This window comes from Mchenga conophoros, linkage group LG22 (genome assembly GCF_057382185.1).
Source record: "Mchenga conophoros isolate Kocher_MC1m ecotype Shallow Benthic linkage group LG22, M_conophoros_male_GT1.1, whole genome shotgun sequence".
Lineage (NCBI taxonomy): Eukaryota > Metazoa > Chordata > Actinopteri > Cichliformes > Cichlidae > Mchenga > Mchenga conophoros.
In genome coordinates, this window is record NC_140546.1 from 12,241,548 (window position 1) to 12,260,625 (window position 19,078).

At 38.2% G+C, this 19,078-nt stretch overlaps 1 protein-coding gene and 1 pseudogene across 1 annotated transcript in view; one reads left to right on the plus strand and one right to left on the minus strand.

The window, feature by feature from the left end:
* Positions 1-19,078, plus strand: part of epha10 (EPH receptor A10) — a 176,130-nt gene that overhangs the window by 33,384 nt on the left and 123,668 nt on the right. The window contains exons 2-3 of the mRNA XM_085262852.1: positions 13,786-13,850; positions 17,114-17,786. Of these exons, the coding sequence (XP_085118978.1) occupies positions 13,786-13,850; positions 17,114-17,786 (738 nt within the window). The remainder of the gene's footprint in view (positions 1-13,785; positions 13,851-17,113; positions 17,787-19,078) is intronic.
* Positions 3,751-6,379, minus strand: LOC146548912 (uncharacterized; annotated as a pseudogene).

A 19,078-nucleotide genomic window follows, 5' to 3' on the forward strand; every position in this document is an offset into this window, starting at 1 on the left:
AGGATTAACACTTTAACACCTATCAGCCAAACCCCCTGTTAACAAAATCACCGTACTACCTTTGTTACAGCCCACCTGGTTAGCACCAGAAGATCATACATGCATAAATCATAATTCTTCAAAGATATTAGATGGATTTAAAATTTCTTTCATTAACTGACAGGATATGCAAACAAAAAAATCCTAAATATTATTTTTGTGCCAAAAGAAAATATTAAACTAAAATATTAAATTTTCACCAAACTGCAGATCATGTGCTCAAATACAGTTTCTTCTCTCACTGAACCAACTGGAAATAAAGTGTAACAAAAAGTAAACATCATTAACTGAAAATGAAAAACGGCTGATTTATCTAACAATACCAATGTCATGTACTTAAACCATTTTGCAGGATGTTTATAAATTCTCCAGATAGCAGGACATCGACCTTTTTCCACACGTCCCCATAATTTTCCTCATTACTGCTTTGATCCTTTGACTGTTCACACAGAGGCTCATACTCATAATTTTTAAAGTTGATAAGAGGCTCCTTAACCAGAAGGGTTAGTGTAGTTATGTGGTATTCAGACTGCAGTGATCACAGTACCCACGCCTGTTTCAAAAATGAAACATCTGTTTCCTTTCCTGATTTTTTTTTTTTTTTTTTTTTAATTTTTGGCTTCAGTGACAGACCGTAAACCAATATTAAAATTGTGATACAAATTTCCACAATTTTGAGTTATTGCATCTTTTCATGTCACAATATGCACCTAATCGTGACCCGCTGCCACAGCTGTTATGCTTTAATTAGAGGCACTGATACAACAAAGAGATGCAAAACCAGCATGATTATGTGACGGAGGCCTTTTATACAAATTATCCGGGCTTTTTGGTAAAAAGCTTTTGGTTAGCTGAGCATCTGTTTAATCATTTTATTAAACGGGATATTGTAATAGTTTAACAATATGTAAATGTAGGATAAATAATCATTTTTGAGAAACGGCTTGGCGTGTGACTTGTGTAAAAGTCTGCTGATTGTTTGAATATTTAAAATTCTCTTTGATTAAAGACTAACAATAAAAAAAAAACTGTGATGAAAATGAATATCGGTTACGCTTAGGTTATTTTGTAGCTTGTGTTTTTAGAAAGGTACTTTTACCACACTGTGCATGAGAAATATGCACTATGTAATGATAGCGTATAACCGTTCACCTCATTATCATAAATGATATATGCAATTGCGTGGTGGACTTTGGAGAGGGAGCAGCCCAAGCTCTTTGCAGTATGTCACATTACTGAAGCTGAAAATTTAATGCTTCTGTTAAGAGGAAAGCCCCATCTGAAGTTCATATGCCCTGCTGTTGGAAGTGCTATTATGATCCTGCCTCCTGGCTGTGTGCTTGCATGTGCGTGCTTGTGAACGTTCCCTGACACCATTTGTCACTGAAGGCGGTGTATTTGTCTGTTTATACACTGCGTTTATCTTTTATGTGACTGTTTGTGTTTTTTATGTGGTACCTTATATCCCCATCCATTTATCCATTTTTTTATCTGTCCTTCTCCAGTATTACTGTATTGTTTTCATTGAAGTGTGTGCGTATATATACATATATATTCTTTTTAAACACTCCCATGTTCCAGCCATGTTCTTTTGTCCTTGAGCGACACTGTAAATCCTGTTGAGGAGACTCTTTGCTCCTTCCAGTCTTAAAAAAGACATTTTAACGGTGTTTCCCCTCACTCAAAACTACTTTTCTTCTCATTGGCTGCTGCTTATAAACAGAAGATTTGAACAGCAGGTTGCTTTGCTCTCTTGCTCATGTGCTCTCATTTAAATCCATCAGTCTATCCATCCTCTTCCGCTTATTCAATTCAAACTGAACATTTAGAGCAGTCTGAATCTTGAACTTTCAGCTACTAGGGATTGCTTTGACTCTTTGAAACTGTAACATGATCATCTATATATGGCAGGAAAAAAAAGTACAACATAACCCCTTTAAGGTCTTTCTTTGTCTTGATTTCAACCTGTCATATCAACCAGATCTCTCTTGCAAGTCATTAGATATTCACACATTGTCAGGACCCGTTGGCATTATATCTTATAGCAGTGTTTGTCCCTTTTGTTGGCATCTTTCAACACACTGAATAGTCCCATACAGTTCAACAGGAGTCCCTCTGAAACAGACACCAAGACACCATGGGGAAAAATTGGGATATGTAACAAGGATGTGTATGTGGTATCCACGACATCTCAAAAGAAAAAGTTTAAAAGGTATTTAATGCTGTGAAAGACTTGCTTTTCAGCCAAGCACTTTTTTTTCTTAAACCTAACCGTGTACGTTTAGTGCATAACCCCAAAAGGGAACGTTAAAAAGCAAAATGAAAGTGAAAATAAGCCTCTCTCTATCCTATCCAGGATAGGGACAGGCTTTAGGTTAAGGGTCGTGCGATTATGCCATCTGCCACTCCACCTGCCTGCTTATGCTGACTTGTGAGTCATTGTTCTTTCTCCCACAGGAAAATGGTACTAAGCTGGTTACCCTTATGTGAAAGATTACAAGAAGGTGTTCCTGATTAAATGTTAGTTTTTATGGGTTACATGGGAATATGTTACATAGGAAAGGTAATATTTGGACATCAGTTGACACATGGAGCATTGGCAGCCTGTGCTTATTCCAGTCTCAGCGCTTTCTCTATAGGCAGGTTGAACCTCCAGATCCCCCAGGTCTTCCCAGTTGTATGCTGGCTAGTAAGAGCTCTGTTTCACCAGAGTGAAATACTATTTAGCCTGTTATAGAATATTTGAGCAAAACGCAAATTTATTACATGTAGGGCTGTGGATCATTGCGATTCATGTCTGTTTCTTCGGTACCACTTTACAATAAGGCTCCCCTTATAGATGCTAATAAATAGTTTATAGCTATATTATTAATTAATTTGTAAATGCTTTATAAACCATTATTAATGGTTTATTATGCATTAGTTAAGGGTGAGAAAGAGGAAAAAAACTGACCGGTTTCTTGCCAAATAGTGAGCCAAATGTGTTCACCTATGTATTTCATCTAGAGTTGCTATATTAAACATTTCAGACTAAGTTACTATCCTGTAAGCACAATCAGCATTTGTAAACATATTTTTTATCATATAAAATTGTACTTCAGAAATGCATTATAAATATCCACAACTATCAATCGGAGCTTTGTTGTAAAGTGTAAAGCATAAAACCATTTATTAATGAATAATAAATATTTATAAATGCCAAATGGGAGCCTTATTGTAAAGTGTAAAGCATGACACCATTTATTTATGACTAATAAACATTTATAAATGCCAAATGGGAGCCTTATTGTAAAGTGTAAAGCATAACACCATTTATTAATGACTACTAAACATAAATGACAAAAGAGAGTTTTGTTGTAAAGTTTAAAACATGTCAACATTTATTAAGGACTAATAAACATTTATAAATGCCAAATGGGAGCCTTATTGTAAAGTGTAAAGCATAACACCATTTATTAATGACTACTAAACATTATAAATGACAAAAGAGAGTTTTGTAAAGTTTAAAACATGTCAACATTTATTAAGGACTAATAAACATTTATAAATGCCAAATGGGAGCCTTATTGTAAAGTGTAAAGCATAACACCATTTATTAATCACTAATAAACATTTATAAAAGACAAAAGATAGCTTTGTCGTAAAGTTTAAAACATGTCAACATTTATTAATCACTAATAAACATTTATAATTGCCAAAAATGAGTCTTAAATGTATAATGTCACCATTTATAACACTTAGACCTAAATTACAATCAGTGCTTGAAATAACATTTAACTACTGTCAAAAATGGCAATGTATTGTAAGAGTAACACATGTAACATTAAATGTGTTTTTTAAAACACCAAACAGTCACCCACTCCAAAAAAAGTTCATGCCAGACTGGTTCAAACTGGAAATATTTTTTGTATGTCCTTAAATAAGCGTCCCAGTGGTCCATCAGGGTGTCGCGAACCAAGCCAAGATGACCACTCAAGAACCATCAGGTGTTCCTCCAGCAACTTCTCAGTGCGATTTCCTCTTAGTCTACGGACATGTCCTTTGATGGTCATCCAAGCCCTTTCGATATGCTGTGTATGACTGCCAGATTGAGGATCTACAAACCACCTGCTGTGATTTACAGTGTAATGTAACTACCCAACTTAACATGCTGTCTGATCAGAGGAACAAGGTGGCGCCTCGATCGTTTTTCAACAAGTTTTAACACGAGCCTTCGCCTTTTGTCTTTAATTCCCATCATTCCAAATACCCATTTCTTCCTTTTCCATGCATTTCCAAAGCGTCCACGTGCATACTGAAAACAAAAAGAATAAAATTAAACAGAATTAAAATGAAAAAGAATAAAATTAAATATCTACAAAGAAACATTCAAAAAGATGGTTGCTTCTACTAATTTTTTTTACTTATGGTAAAGGTTTCCATGTTTAGAGGACACAGTCAGATCTGCATTGATTCTAACAAACCTGTCTGAGAGTTTACCAACCTTTCGCTGATGACGGAGACAGCTTTCATCTATAACCACAAATTCTCTGTCACCACCAAGACGGTGTCCATTGTTTATTCTGTGTCTTTTAATTGCACGTATACAAACATGTCGAATGTGTCTTGCCATGCTACTTAGTGTTCTGGAGCTGCCAGCCACTTCATCATCGATCATATCTACTTGTCTGAGCCTGAGCCCTTGTGAAAATCTGTGATAGAAATTGAGGCAATTATTACTTACTGAGGCCCTAATTTTATTTCACCAGTCTTGTATTGGTGTTCAATTATGAAAGGTGCATTGCTATTAATGTCTACATCTACATATACCTGTAAATGAACTTCATCCAACTGAAAAGAGATGTTTTTGATTTCTCAAAGAGATAGCCAGTTCTAATTGTTCTGGAAACTCTCCTATGACTTGCTCTTTTGCAGCACCTGAGAACATATCAATGAGTTAAGTAAAGAAATGGACCCTTAAACAAGAGCATTAATTGAAAAGATAATCACAAAATTAAGTATGAAGAAAATAATAATGAAAAGAGGTTAATGCTCCCTCTTGCATTGATAACCGAAATATTTTGTTATATTTACTACATGCACTACATTATCATGCATTATACATACCACATATATTGGTCTTTCTTCACCACGGAAATCATTTTCATCTTATGGTGACAAACAGGACATCTAAGCTTCTTTTTTAGCAGGTGTTTCTTCTGCAGCCATTTAATGAGCCTTAGTGCCTTATATTTAGTTTGTTTTCCTTCTATTCTGGCGCGCAATCTCATTCCCAAAGACATTCTGGTGGAAAAAAATGAGTAATTTATTTTATTATCACCTCGAAACACCGTAAAATACTCTATGGGAGTCTAGTGCAAATCGGTTCAGAGTTAAAGAACTTCACATGCTATATAAAACAAGCCCTATAATCAAAAATAGTCCCACGCAAAAAAGAGGATTGTCTCACCTGTTATAATGTATCTCCGACTTTGTTATGTAGATCTAACCCGCTGGATTCATGCTAAAAAAATATGTTCTGCTGCCAAAGGGAGGGAAAACAAATTTAATTTAAACGCAGAGGAGCTTATACAACCATCCAATCACAGTTAACTTTATTAAGGAAAGCCCCTCCTCTCAGAGCGCGACAGGCAGTGGAGCGCTCTGGAAGGTCAAGCCAAAGGGGCACGAACAGACACACTGAAGGCGCTCGTTCAAGTTGCTGCGCCATGGATGGAGCAGAAGATAAAAATTTGTGTGCGTCTGCGACTTACACAGTTAGCACACGTTCGAAGAGATACAAAAAGCAGAGACTGGATGATCTAGATTGCACTAAGCCAACGACGTCAGCAGTTAGACATGAAGGTGAGTATAATGCTAGCTAGCTAGCTACCGAGCCATTTGGCTGCTAGCTACAGTGGCTAACTAACATCACATAACATGTGAATAGCTCTATTACTATTGGTTATTCCAAACGATTGATATCACTTAGTTGTATATTTTTAGTTTTGTTTATGTGCATCATTAAATTTATATTAAACACCCTGGTAAGGCAGTACACATAAGAATTATTTGCCTTGTTTTAGAAATGTCTGAACCACCACATGTGTATATAACATAATTTTTACAAAGTGGCTTTTTATAAATTCAAGTTGTAACCGTTTTTAATCAATATTTTATTTGAGTTTCCCAAGTTTAGATTATAAATTATTTTAGTATTGTAATTTAATAATTGTTTGTTCTTTAGATTCTTCTTCTAATCCTGCCCCTACTGCAACTGCCCTTCTTAACAAGGAGCGAGAGAAACTGACTTTTCTTAAGGAGGAACTGGAGCGCGACACCCTGATGGACCACTGGGACGCTTATTTAAGGACATACAAAAAATATTTCCAGTTTGAACCAGTCTGGCATGAACTTTTTTTGGAGTGGGTGACTGTTTGGTGTTTTAAAAAACACATTTAATGTTACATGTGTTACTCTTACAATACATTGCCATTTTTGACAGTAGTTAAATGTTATTTCAAGCACTGATTGTAATTTAGGTCTAAGTGTTATAAATGGTGACATTATACATTTAAGACTCACTTTTGGCAATTATAAATGTTTATTAGTGATTAATAAATGTTGACATGTTTTAAACTTTACGACAAAGCTATCTTTTGTCATTTATAAATGTTTATTAGTGATTAATAAATGGTGTTATGCTTTACACTTTACAATAAGGCTCCCATTTGGCATTTATAAATGTTTATTAGTGATTAATAAATGTTGACATGTTTTAAACTTTTCGACAAAGCGATCTTTTGTCATTTATAAATGTTTATTAGTGATTAATAAATGGTGTTATGCTTTACACTTTACAATAAGGCTCCCATTTGGCATTTATAAATGTTTATTAGTCCTTAATAAATGTTGACATGTTTTAAACTTTTCGACAAAGCTATCTTTTGTCATTTATAAATGTTTAGTAGTCATTAATAAATGGTGTTATGCTTTACACTTTACAATAAGGCTCCCATTTGGCATTTATAAATGTTTATTAGTCATAAATAAATGGTGTCATGCTTTACACTTTACAACAAAGCTCCGATTGATAGTTGTGGATATTTATAATGCATTTCTGAAGTACAATTTTATATGATAAAAAATATGTTTACAAATGCTGATTGTGCTTACAGGATAGTAACTTAGTCTGAAATGTTTAATATAGCAACTCTAGATGAAATATATAGGTGAACACATTTGGCTCACTATTTGGCAAGAAAACCGGTCAGTTTTTTTCCTCTTTCTCACCCTTAACTAATGCATAATAAACCATTAATAATGGTTTATAAAGCATTTACAAATTAATTAATAATATAGCTATAAACTATTTATTAGCATCTATAAGGGGAGCCTTATTGTAAAGTGGTACCGTTTCTTCTTCTTCTACCCTTTTCCTTTTTCAGACTAAGTACCTGGAAGTGCGCCTTTTACTCACAGTTTAATAGCTGCACACACTTAGTTCAATCAAAGAATGGGAACCCTTAACCTTGCAAGCCCTTGAAATTGGCCCCTGTGACAGAGCTGTCTTCATGTTGTTGTCTACCACTAAAAGGAAAAAGAAAAAAAAATAGCTGTGTAAGTGCTGGCTGCACACTTGACAAAGGCCAGATTTTAGTGTTTACCTCTTCTAGATTGCTGTTGGTGCACCAACACATTCCCTCCCTTTCTTGTGAATACTTGAAGTGAGTGCTGCAGTCTACCTCTCTCCTACGGCTATCTCTTCCTCGTCGCATCCTCTTTAGCAAGGCTGATAATTAGTACACCGCAGAAATCAGAGAAAGATCAAAGTGTGGATGAGACCAGGGGAGGGATGATAAAAGAGACATTTACATTTTAGTTTCAATTTCAATGAAACTTTTCAGGTAAAATACATAAATAAAAAAAGAAAGAGAGTGCAAAAGTGAGAGCGATCACACTGTGATCATAGAAAGAAAATATATACAGAGAGAATGAGAATGATGACATGTGCTTCCAATGCTACCATTTTGTGTTTCATAAAAATCAAATTTGGTTTAAAATAAATCGTTTTTCACTGAAATCCCACCACTAATTTCACTCAGCCATCCCTTTGCATGGATCTTATCCAAACTGGTTGACAGAGAAGCTGCTAAAGTGATAGCTGTTACTTTAAAGACTGTTGTAAAGATAGAATTTGCTTAAGCAATGTCGAATTTTCTGAGCCTTCCCATGCTAATTGTGACTGATATCATCTTAATTATAACATATTTCTCAAAAGAAGAAAAATAAAGAACGATGACTTTTTTTGTTGTTGTTTTTTAATTTTTCATCAAAACATTAGCAACATAATTGTGTCCTTTTCTCATATGAAGTATTCTATATTAACACTGTCAGCATTGTGTGATCAAAGCAGAGGAGCCTCTGTTACTCTTCAGGGATCATGTTTTATCTGCTGGTGATGAAAGTCAGCCTCATTTTGTGGGTCCTAAATAGGCCTGAGACCAAAATCATACAAAAAAGAAACACTGAAAGGTAATTACTCACAAAACAGCCTTTTGAAATTATTTAGTAAAACTAATGTGTCGTGGCTATTAAGTTGAGGCCATGTGTCACAGCGTACGAGAGCTTTTATTTCTGTGTCATATGTTCTTTCTCTGCCTTTCCCTCCCTTCCCCTTTCCCTCTTTTGATGACCCTTCCTTCACCAGATTAGCTTTTCTTTGCCGGACTTTTTGTCATCCTCTCTGGATATCTTTTCTCTCGCTCTCTCTTCCTACTGCCCTTAAAGGCCCATTAGTCTGTCTAACTACACTGTGATTACCAGACTTATGTATTCAATGTGTGATTACAGGGCCAACTTTGTCCTGCAAGTCTCTCTTTGACTGACTGTCTGACTGCTCAGGAAGACATAGCGATCCCTTGTGCATTATCCAGCGTATTCATTTATGTACACTTCATGTGCTCATTTCTCACTTCTTCCTTTTCCTTTTCCAGCCCTTTCTCCAACTGTTATTTTTTCGTTCTTTCTCACTTGTTGGCTCTTTCTTTCTTCTCTTTGCCCTCCTCTGCTGATTATTTTCTCTCATCATCTCTCTTTTGGCTTCTGCCTCAGCCTTCCTCTGTGTCTTTCCAGCACCTTTGCCCTCTCCCTCTCTAATCTTTTCCAAATGCTTCTGTGTTATCAGCGAACCACAGAAGCATGCTTTGGGCACCCTTTGGTGTTAACCCAAAAACAATGAAATTAAGTGTTTTGTAAAGGATCTTTAATTTTCCAGCAAGGCTTCCCTGATCCCTATCCAGTGCTCTAGTGTCTCCTTTTCAAGCAAATCCCAAAATAAGAAGAATGAAAACTGCATTGTCCTCTGAAGATTTTGGCTATACAAACTGCAATAGCATTGCATAGAAGTCTATTAAATCTCTATACAGTTATGGTCTTGAAAAAATAGTAATAACAATAATAATATTAAAGCTGAAAGCAGCGTTATGAGGGCCCTCGCAGCCCGGCACGTCGAGCCACGCCCAACACCTAAAACCAGCACGTCCGATCAGATGTCATATTGATGGAATTCATGCATTTAACCACCAGCTAACATTTCATCTCATTCAATCATGATTATAGTCCTCCCACTAGGTGGCGCTCTAACCATTACTGACAAATAGCATAACAAACCTTTCCAAGCTCGAGTCTAATCATGCCTGCGACCGTTGGGAGAGATTGGACATTGTCTTTTTGAGTGACAGCAGATTACTGCTTTTTGGCGAGTGATTGAAACGCCATGACCACCCCGTTTCCCTGAACGTAAAAAGCTTCGCAATTTAACATCACAAAGGTCTTTAGATTACACGCACTGGAGATCGGGTCAATCTGATGAAACCCCTTGGAGGAGTTCGTCAAAGTACGGTGCCTGATGAGTGGGGAAAATGTCGCCAAAATTACACATTAATTTTAAAATGGCTGACTTTCTGTAGGATTTGGGATATTGCTCCAAGAGACTTTTTTTGTACATCTCAATATCTTCCATAAACTTACCAGGTTTCAGACTCGTACATAAAACACAGAGCAGGGGCTGATGATTTGAAATTTTGTAGGGGGCGCTGTGGAGCCATTTTGCGCTATTCAAGGAAAATGATCACATAACAAGATAGCCCTCATCAAATTGGAGGTGTGCGCCTTTTTAAACTTTCCAAGCCCCTCAAAAGGCACTTCATTGTTCATGGTGAACCGCGTTGCCACCAGGGTGCGCCGTTCAGTTTAAAGTCACAATTTTCACACTGAAGCATCATGAAGGACTGATGGTGATATTCACCGCTTTCGAGGTGGCCACGATGAACCTCTGAAAATCAATACAACAAAGTGAAAGACATGACATTTCCTGTTGCCACTAGGTGGCGCTCTACGTATTCCTGACAATGGGCACATCAATCTGTTCAGGGCGGGTCTGACATCATGCCTGTAAAGTCTGGTACTGATCAGACTGGATTTCATTGATTTACACTAATTTGTTTCTTCATGGTGAGACATCAAAGTTCGCCATGCTGCTGGGGTCACACCCTTTCGCGAAAAGTCACAGTTTTCACTGTAACCCAAGACCAACTTCTTAAGGCTTTCCTGGAGAAATTTGAGGCTGCAGATGTCACCCATCACAATACTGTACCCCAAAGTGTAAAACATGACATTTCCTGTTGGCACTAGGTGGCGCTGTCCCTGATGTCAAAAATGGCAGTTGAAATATGTTCAGGGGCGGAGCCTTATCATATGTGTGCTCTTTGGTCCAGATCGGATAATGTATGACAGAATGAGAGGCAATAAGATTTTCATGGCGAGTCATCGAAATTCGCCGTGGCGCCACGGCCTCACCGTATAACGAAAACTCAAAAGCTCCACAATTTAACATGGCCCAGTTGTGTAGTTGACACTGACCAAATATGAAGCTTATATGACTAAATCCCAAGGAGGAGTTCGAAAAAGTTCGAGGCATGGAAATGGCAAAATTAGAGTCAAAATGTCACGTTCACTTCTAAATGGCGGACTTCCTGTTGGGTTTGCGTCAATGCTCCCCCAGACTTTTTTGTTCGTCTTGGCATGGTACACATGTGTGCCAGATTTCATACATGTAGCTCAAACGATGTGGTTGTAGGGCTGCATTTAACAAGGCATAGGTGGCCCTCTAGAGCCATTTCCCAGTGCTCATATGTAAAACCATTAAAATACAAAATTTTTCGCCAGACCTGGCATGTGTACAAAATTTCAAGGGTTTTTGAGCATGTTTAGGCCCTGAAAAAGGCCCTTGTTTTGCCTGAATAATAATAAGAAGAAACGGAGCAGATACAATAGGGCCTTCGCACTCTCAGTGCTCGGGCCCTAATAAAGAAAATGTATTTACAGTAAATAGTGATACATCTGCACACATTTGAGCCAGAGTGCATATTCTTCTTGTCAGAGCGTGAGTCAGCCACAGGTTTTAGTCACCACTTCTTATACAGCTGAGTCAGACTGTGTAGGCTTCTGGTTTTTGTTTTTTGCTCATCAGGATGTCCTTGTGCCTTGTTATTAATTTCCACGAAGCCAGATATTTGTCATGTAGCAGCTGCGTATGTGATCAAAGATCTTTACACCAAGAATTGCTCGGTATAAGGTGAAATTGTTACTTCTCAAGGAGTCTGTCTCTAACTGCAGTCTGTGTCGCTCAGGTTATTTTTGATAGCCCTTACAATCTCCTGAAGTGGTTGAAAGTTGAAGCAGAACATAAAAGTTAAAGCCAAGTAACAAGAATGAAAGTAGCACTTTCAAGGATAATAAAAAGCAATCTTTGCACAGTGTGTTCCTTGAAGTCTGGAGGAAAAAAATGGCTTTGTCTGGATGTCACACCTCAGATTCCCTCAAAGATGTACGTGTTGAGAACACTGTAAGAGAGCCTGGTTCTCAGTGTGTGTGTGTGTGTGTGTGTGTGTGTGTGTGTGTGTGTGCCAGTCGAGTGGGGGTGGGGGTCTGTTTAAGCAGACAAGCTTAAAGCATGGTTAATTTTAATATCAGCAAAATCCCTTAAAAATCAGGCGTTAATGCAGCTCACCATATGTCACTACAGATGTTGATATTAGATTATAGATTAAGATAAATGTGCTGATGATGGCTCTCGTGCACGCCTGCCACATAGAACAGAATGTAAAACGACAACTGTTCTCAGTGCGACTGCTCAGATACGTCCTCGCTAATGAACTCTGGTTCCTTTTTCAAATTTGGTAGAACGGGTATTAAGATCTTTTAATAAAATGAGAGTTACTTTGGTTTTGCTTTCTTGATGAATATTTTGATCTAATACTTAATCTTGAAATTCGTTGTACCAGTATCTACCTTTGTTGCTATTGAATGATTTAATTATATATTATATCAACATAAAGAGATCTAAATAATATTTCGGATTCAAGTACATGACAAATGAAGAAGTAACAGGACAAAAAAATTAACTATGGCAGATGAATAACATCTGACATTATCTGAAAGGAAACTGGAAAATAAAATCCAGCAAGGACCCGGCGCAGGACCTGAGGGGTGCCTCTGGCCCTTCAGTTGATCCATATACTGTTTGCTGTACAAACGTTACATGGATCAACTGGTGGCTATCGAGAAGCCATTCTTACCTGAATAAAAAACACACACAGTGGAGCACTATCTGTGGATTGGCCTCCCTACAGCCCAGATCTCAGCATTATTGAAGGAGTGTGGGATACTTTTTACTAAGAATTGAACAAAAGCTAGCAAACACAAAATAGAAGAGGTTTAAATGTCCTTCAAGAAACCTCAGGATCTATTGCCGAAGACTACTTGAAGAAATTCCAAGAAAGTTTGCATAAGAGAGTTCAGGCTGTGCTAAAAAGTTAAAAGGTGATCTCATACCAAATATTAACATTCAAACATCATTAGAATTGCACTCTGCGCAACTCTAATGAGGTCTGTTTTTGCCTCATATACTGCGTTTCCACTTATGCGAGTGGTTCAAGACTTTTGAATGGTGTTGTAGTTATTGTCCTTCAGTGGTGTACCTTAGGCAACACAATGTAGCTTAACTCCTAGATATTTCTTTAAAGAAACTTTGCTGTATCCGTTATTTGGCTGATTTTAAACAGGGAGATTTACGCCGGCTTTCACTCACTGCAGTCTGCTTCTTATGTAGCTGTCCGTGGTGCTGAAACCAGCTTCAAAGCTTACATTTTGTCTCTCTGTGCTGAAAAGAAACTGCATTTCCTGTTTTCCACTCTTGAAAGCTAAATAAGGGTGCTCTTTTTCTCCCGACTCTTTGTAAAAGTTCTATGGTTCTGTTTTGTTTTGTTTGTGGTTTTCTGTGTGTTGTGTGTGAAGCCAGGGGCTAAAGGAAAGCGCTTTGTCCAGCTTAAATCCTCAACAGATGGTGTTAATGCATTTATCAAAGGACAGGTTCACTCTCAACAGATTTTGTCAAACCTTTCTCAGTGTTAATGCCTTTCTTTCATTATTCCAAACCTGACGTGTCATTTTGCACTTTGTGTTATTCATATTTACTCCAAGCACTTTCAGAGGCCAAATAAAACTGAACCATTGTGCAAATGTACTGTAAATGACTAATTTAATACTATTATTTGCTTGAGTTAGTGTTAATTGAGTTTTGTTATCATGCAGGTGAGGTACACTGTTGGGAAATGTATTTAAAAAATAAAGGCAAATACACTCTAATGCCACATGTCGTCTAACTCATGTCTGTCTTCCCCCCTTTTTTGTAATTTCCTGCAGTGGTGCTGCTGAATTCTAAAGAGACTCAAGCAGAGCTCGGCTGGACGTCCTATCCCCCTAATGGAGTAAGTATAGTTGCATTTTTCATTACCTGCATGTCATTTTTTTCATTTGTAGACGCATGTGTTTACTTGCCAGCCTCCACACAGCTTGTTACTTTACTTTTCCACACCTTTTCTTCAATTTGTCCCCAGTGCTGAGCTCATCATTATCATTAATCATTGGAACTAATCCAGGCTACTATAATATAGCAGTGTCCAAAGCAGCTACACAGATGTGCTGCCACAGATAAATGGCCTTTTGTGACGATCGATTTCGTCCGTAAAACCCTTTGCACTAAGTTATGACTGCAAGATAAATGCAGGAGCACTTTTGCCAGAGCAGTTTGTCACCCACGTGTCACCTGCAAGTTGGCCTTTCCATGCACACACACACTTGATAAGTCTATTATATGAATAACATCACTGCTTTTAAATGTGCATTGTTTAGGATAGAGGTTGCTGAAGCACTTGTGTTTGAGATGACTGCTGCACTACGTGCTCCACTATGCATAAGATTAATGTGACTGTGTGATTCACCTACATGTCCCAGTAGAAGTGATAGAGAACACACTACACCCACTTTGATATAGTCACCTTGACAGGAGAGGGGCTGATCACATTACCATTGGAGATAATCCATTTCTACTCTTTTGCTTTGTGCACGTTTGTGTATTTATGAGAGAGGGAGAGCAGTTCATAGTTGCTGCTCAGTTCACTTTCAATTCTGTCAAGAGCGCCTCGGTAATTCAAATAGTGACATGGAGTCATAATCATTCATCTGATGGATAAATTATATATTTGATTACATTTTTCTCGCTCTTCCAGACTGAAAGTAAATCAGAAAAACAAACTCTGCCCTACGGCAAATATTAGGAAACTATAAAAAGCATTCTTAGAGTGCTCAGAGGAGTTTAAACTTTTAATTCCTCAAAAATAAAATACATTTAAAAGATAAATAAAATGCTATATTATTCAGTGGTTCCTCACCTTGAAGAGAATACTTGTGACTCCGTCCCAATGGCTGAAATAGGGTGTGCACATACATCAGATTTCTTTTTACTACTACCACTTCTTCTAAAGCAACAACTACTAATAATAATCTTTTGTTAGCAATATTTAGACAAAAAACACTCTTAATCTATTCAGCAAGGTGCAGAGAGTTCTTTAGAACAGAGAATCTCTGTCAGTACCGATATAGTATCAATATTTTAGGCTACACCAAAGCTGCAAAAAATAAATAAATAAATAAAAACTATCTGTAGGCTGAAGGCCAACTAACAAAGCCCTTTAATTAAGCCTGCTGTGTCTTTTTTTCTAAATTCGTTTCTTGTGAATAAATCACAAGACTGTGGGATGAAGCGTTTATACCAGGGGTAGGCAACCTTTCTGATGACAAGTGCCATTTAGAATTTCCTCAGAGGTCAGTGTGCCATATGATTGCATTAGCGATAAATTTAATAACGCTCTATATTAACGGTTACACACTATATAGAACCACTTTATAGAATTATATTTGTTCGCAGATGTTGGCAGCAATCAGCGAATAGTTATCAGCTATTTTGAAACCAAAAAAAAGGACACTTTTTATCCATGACAGCAAATGAACTGTACAACAGAAAATACAAAAGCTATTTATGGTCTCCTCACAACAATGATAAGAAAAATAAACTGGGCCAATATGGCATGTCTGTTAATACAGAGACAAACATGTTAATGTGATCTCTGGTCTCCCACTCAGAGATACAGGTCTCCGAGTGTCCAGCATTCAGACGGCTACCTGAGGAGACTCATGTGAGAGAAAATCTACTCACACAGATATGTAGAGCCAAATACTGTCAATAAGGCCTCTGCAATGTTTTGAAGACAGTTAAACTTGTCAGGTAGTGATGTCCAGCAGGTGAAAATGCAAGCTCCATGAACACACACAGCTATGGATTCCAGCTGCTTCGATGTTATATGTATGATTTTTATCATACATCATACATCTATCATAAGCTTCAGAGAATTATTTATTAAAAGCTAGACATTTTAAATGAGAATAAGAAAGTATTTCTTTGTGCCCCCCTTTCCCTGTTAATGTCCTACCTGGCCCCCTGGCAAAACTTTGCTAGACCCACCCCTGCACAGTTACCAGCTGTCAGCTACTTAGAAACAGATCCTGGTGTTATTTGTTTCTCAGGAACAGTTCATAACTTCCCTTCAACTCATTCATGTCACCTAAAAGGCAAACCTGTTTCTCCATCACCTGTTCAGCTCTGATGATTCAGTAAAGACATCTCCTGGTTTCATCTTCCTGGTTTCCCTCTCACAAGATAACCAAACCGACATCATGACCAGCAGCTTTACAGCTGTGGCTCCAGCAAACATCAGCTACTAGAAAGTAATATTAAATACATTCTAACAACAGCTGATCAAACTTAAACGTGCTGCTGTTGTTTAGCGCGACATTCGACGGTTTCCTCTTTCTGGCGCAAAGTGGGCGATAAACAAAAGAGAAAAAAGGCGATCAGCTGATCATTGATCAGTTTCATGATTGAAGTAGCAACCACCCAGCTGTATAGAAACTCCGTCATGCTAGCTAGCACGCAGTACGAGTTATTGTAACTGACTGTAAAAAGTCAGCACAACAAAAATAAACTCCACCTAAACTTGGTTCATATCTGACCCAGATAGACTGCAGGTCATAACTTCTTACCTGAAGTTCAGTTCACCTGACACTCGGACCGGCCAGTCCAGCTATGGTCGTGCCATCAGTTAACCCTTCGCATGCCAACTGTGGCACGCGTGCCTAGGGTTGCCGACCCCTGGTTTATACAAACATTGAACACAAATGCCATTAGTTTAAGTGCCAAGCAGTCTGAGATCGAAAGAAAGTGACTAAGGTCTGACCCACAGTTGCAGAAACACCACTTAAGACTCACAATGACTGAGCCTGTTCATTATGTGACACTATTAGACAATCTGAGAACCAATGATTTTTATTTCAAACACTCACTCATCAGATTATGTCATTACACTGTTAACCTGAACTTACTCACTCCTGTTTGCATATCTATTCTTTCTGCTGTCATTTAACATTTTTATCATCTGTTTCTTGCTGTTTTTTTTTTTCTTCTTGTCAGTCCTTCATGTTATTACTAAGCTCCTTGCTGCTTATTCATGGTTTGTAAAATGCAGTATGTCTCTTTCCATTCCCATATTCCTTTTCTTGATTTTCTTTTTTCTATACCTCACATTTAAGGATTTTGTGTCTTTTTTCCCCTCTGCCCAAATCTTTATCCCTACAGTGGGAGGAAATAAGCGGCGTAGATGAGAAGTATAAGCCCATTCGGACATACCAGGTGTGCAATGTGATGGAGCCCACGCAGCAGAACAACTGGCTGCAGACGGGCTGGGTGGCACGTCGAGGTGGACAGCGCATTTTTGTGGAGCTCCAGTTCACTCTGCGTGACTGCAACAGCATCCCTGGTGTAGCAGGCACCTGCAAGGAGACCTTCAACCTCCTGTATGTCGAGTCAGACAGGGACCTTGGAGGTGTGACGCGAGAGGACCGGTATACCAAGATAGATACCATTGCTGCTGATGAGAGCTTCACGCAGGGTGATCTTGGTGAGAGGAAGATGAAGCTGAACACAGAGGTGCGCGAGATCGGCCACCTCAATCGTAAAGGGTTCCACCTGGCATTCCAGGATGTCGGTGCCTGCGTGGCACTGGTGGCTGTGCGGGTTTACTACAAACGCTGTCTCGCAACCGTCCAGAACCTGGCAGTGTTCCCCGATACAGTGGCCGAGGCAGCGTTTGCCACGCTTGTAGAGGTGCGCGGCACCTGTGTTAACAACTCTGAAGTTGACACAGACAGCCCTCCCAGGATGCATTGTAGTGCCGAAGGTGAATGGCTGGTGCCTATTGGGAAGTGCAGCTGCAGCGCCGGCTACGAGGAGGGACACAGCAGCTGTGAAGGTAGGGAATGGAAAATCAGATAGTGGGATGTGTGGATACACGAATAAGAATGCAGCAAATACAAGCAACGAGAAAGGAGTTGTGTCGGAAATGAACTAAAGCAACAAATCCAGAATACTGAATAAAGAAAAGAAAGAATTAGCAATGTTTTCATGTGTTTTAGCTCTTTGATAGAATGCTCTGGACTAACAGCGAGCAGGAACACAACAGGAAAAAAACAAAAACTGTGTGTGATTTTTTTGTTTGTTTTCTTTTAAACACAACTTGGTTTGAATTTTTGCTAGAAACCGGTGTCAGTGTATTGAATAGCACATACAAAATACAGCAAATAATTGCATTGCAATCAAAACTGATGATTTGTATGCAAACTAAGTGAAATTGGCATTTTTTTCATGTGTTAAATGGCAGTGCCACTTGCATTAGAGCCAATCCAAATTCCAAATTACATTGGAGGTTCAGGCAGATATTGCTAGCAGCTACAAATATTATAAAGCTGTATAGTTCTGTTGAAGATATATTGATTGATTGATTGATTGAATCTTTATTTTGAACATGTTGAAAAAGTATAAAAAAAAAAAATAGAATTAAAAGAGACAAATGAACAAAGCAAACAAAAGGAAAACGAGCAACCACAACTCCAAATAACGTCCATGTTCAAAAAGGAGCAGGAATTCAGTTAAAAAGACTCTGAAATTGACATCTGTATTGAGACACACACAGAGATACAGCAGATACTGTAAGAGTGAACGAGGGAAAGGGAATAAGTGCAGGTGAGCAAGGACAGAAAGGAGAAATCAATGTTAACGAGTGTTTAGACAAGAAGAACGATCCGCAGTGGTCATGTTTTTAGAGGGCAGACAATAGAAGTACAAAGACACCTTTCTCATTCATTTTCAAACTGTGCCTCCTTTTGTTCTATACTGACAGTGCCATCGATTGCGAGGATCTTGACTTGTCAGAGATGTTAAAATATTTCGTGTTTATGTCCAAACGTTGTCACACATATTGGCATGTGAGGCATGGTGTGTGTACCGTGAGTATGAGAAGTGTGAAGAGCCTGGTGTGTGTGAATGTGAACACAATGACTTTGTGTACTGTTTCTTCAGAAGGCCGTGTCCCAAGCTTGACAACACATCTTTCTTTCATGAGGCATAAATGTCCCGATTAACACACAGACACACCTACACGAAGTGCTGCCATTAGTAAGCTAGCGGGTGGTTTGATGTGTTGCTTTCTGACGTAAACTGAAACGGACAGTATTGCGATCTTTTGTCACAATTGCTCATATAATA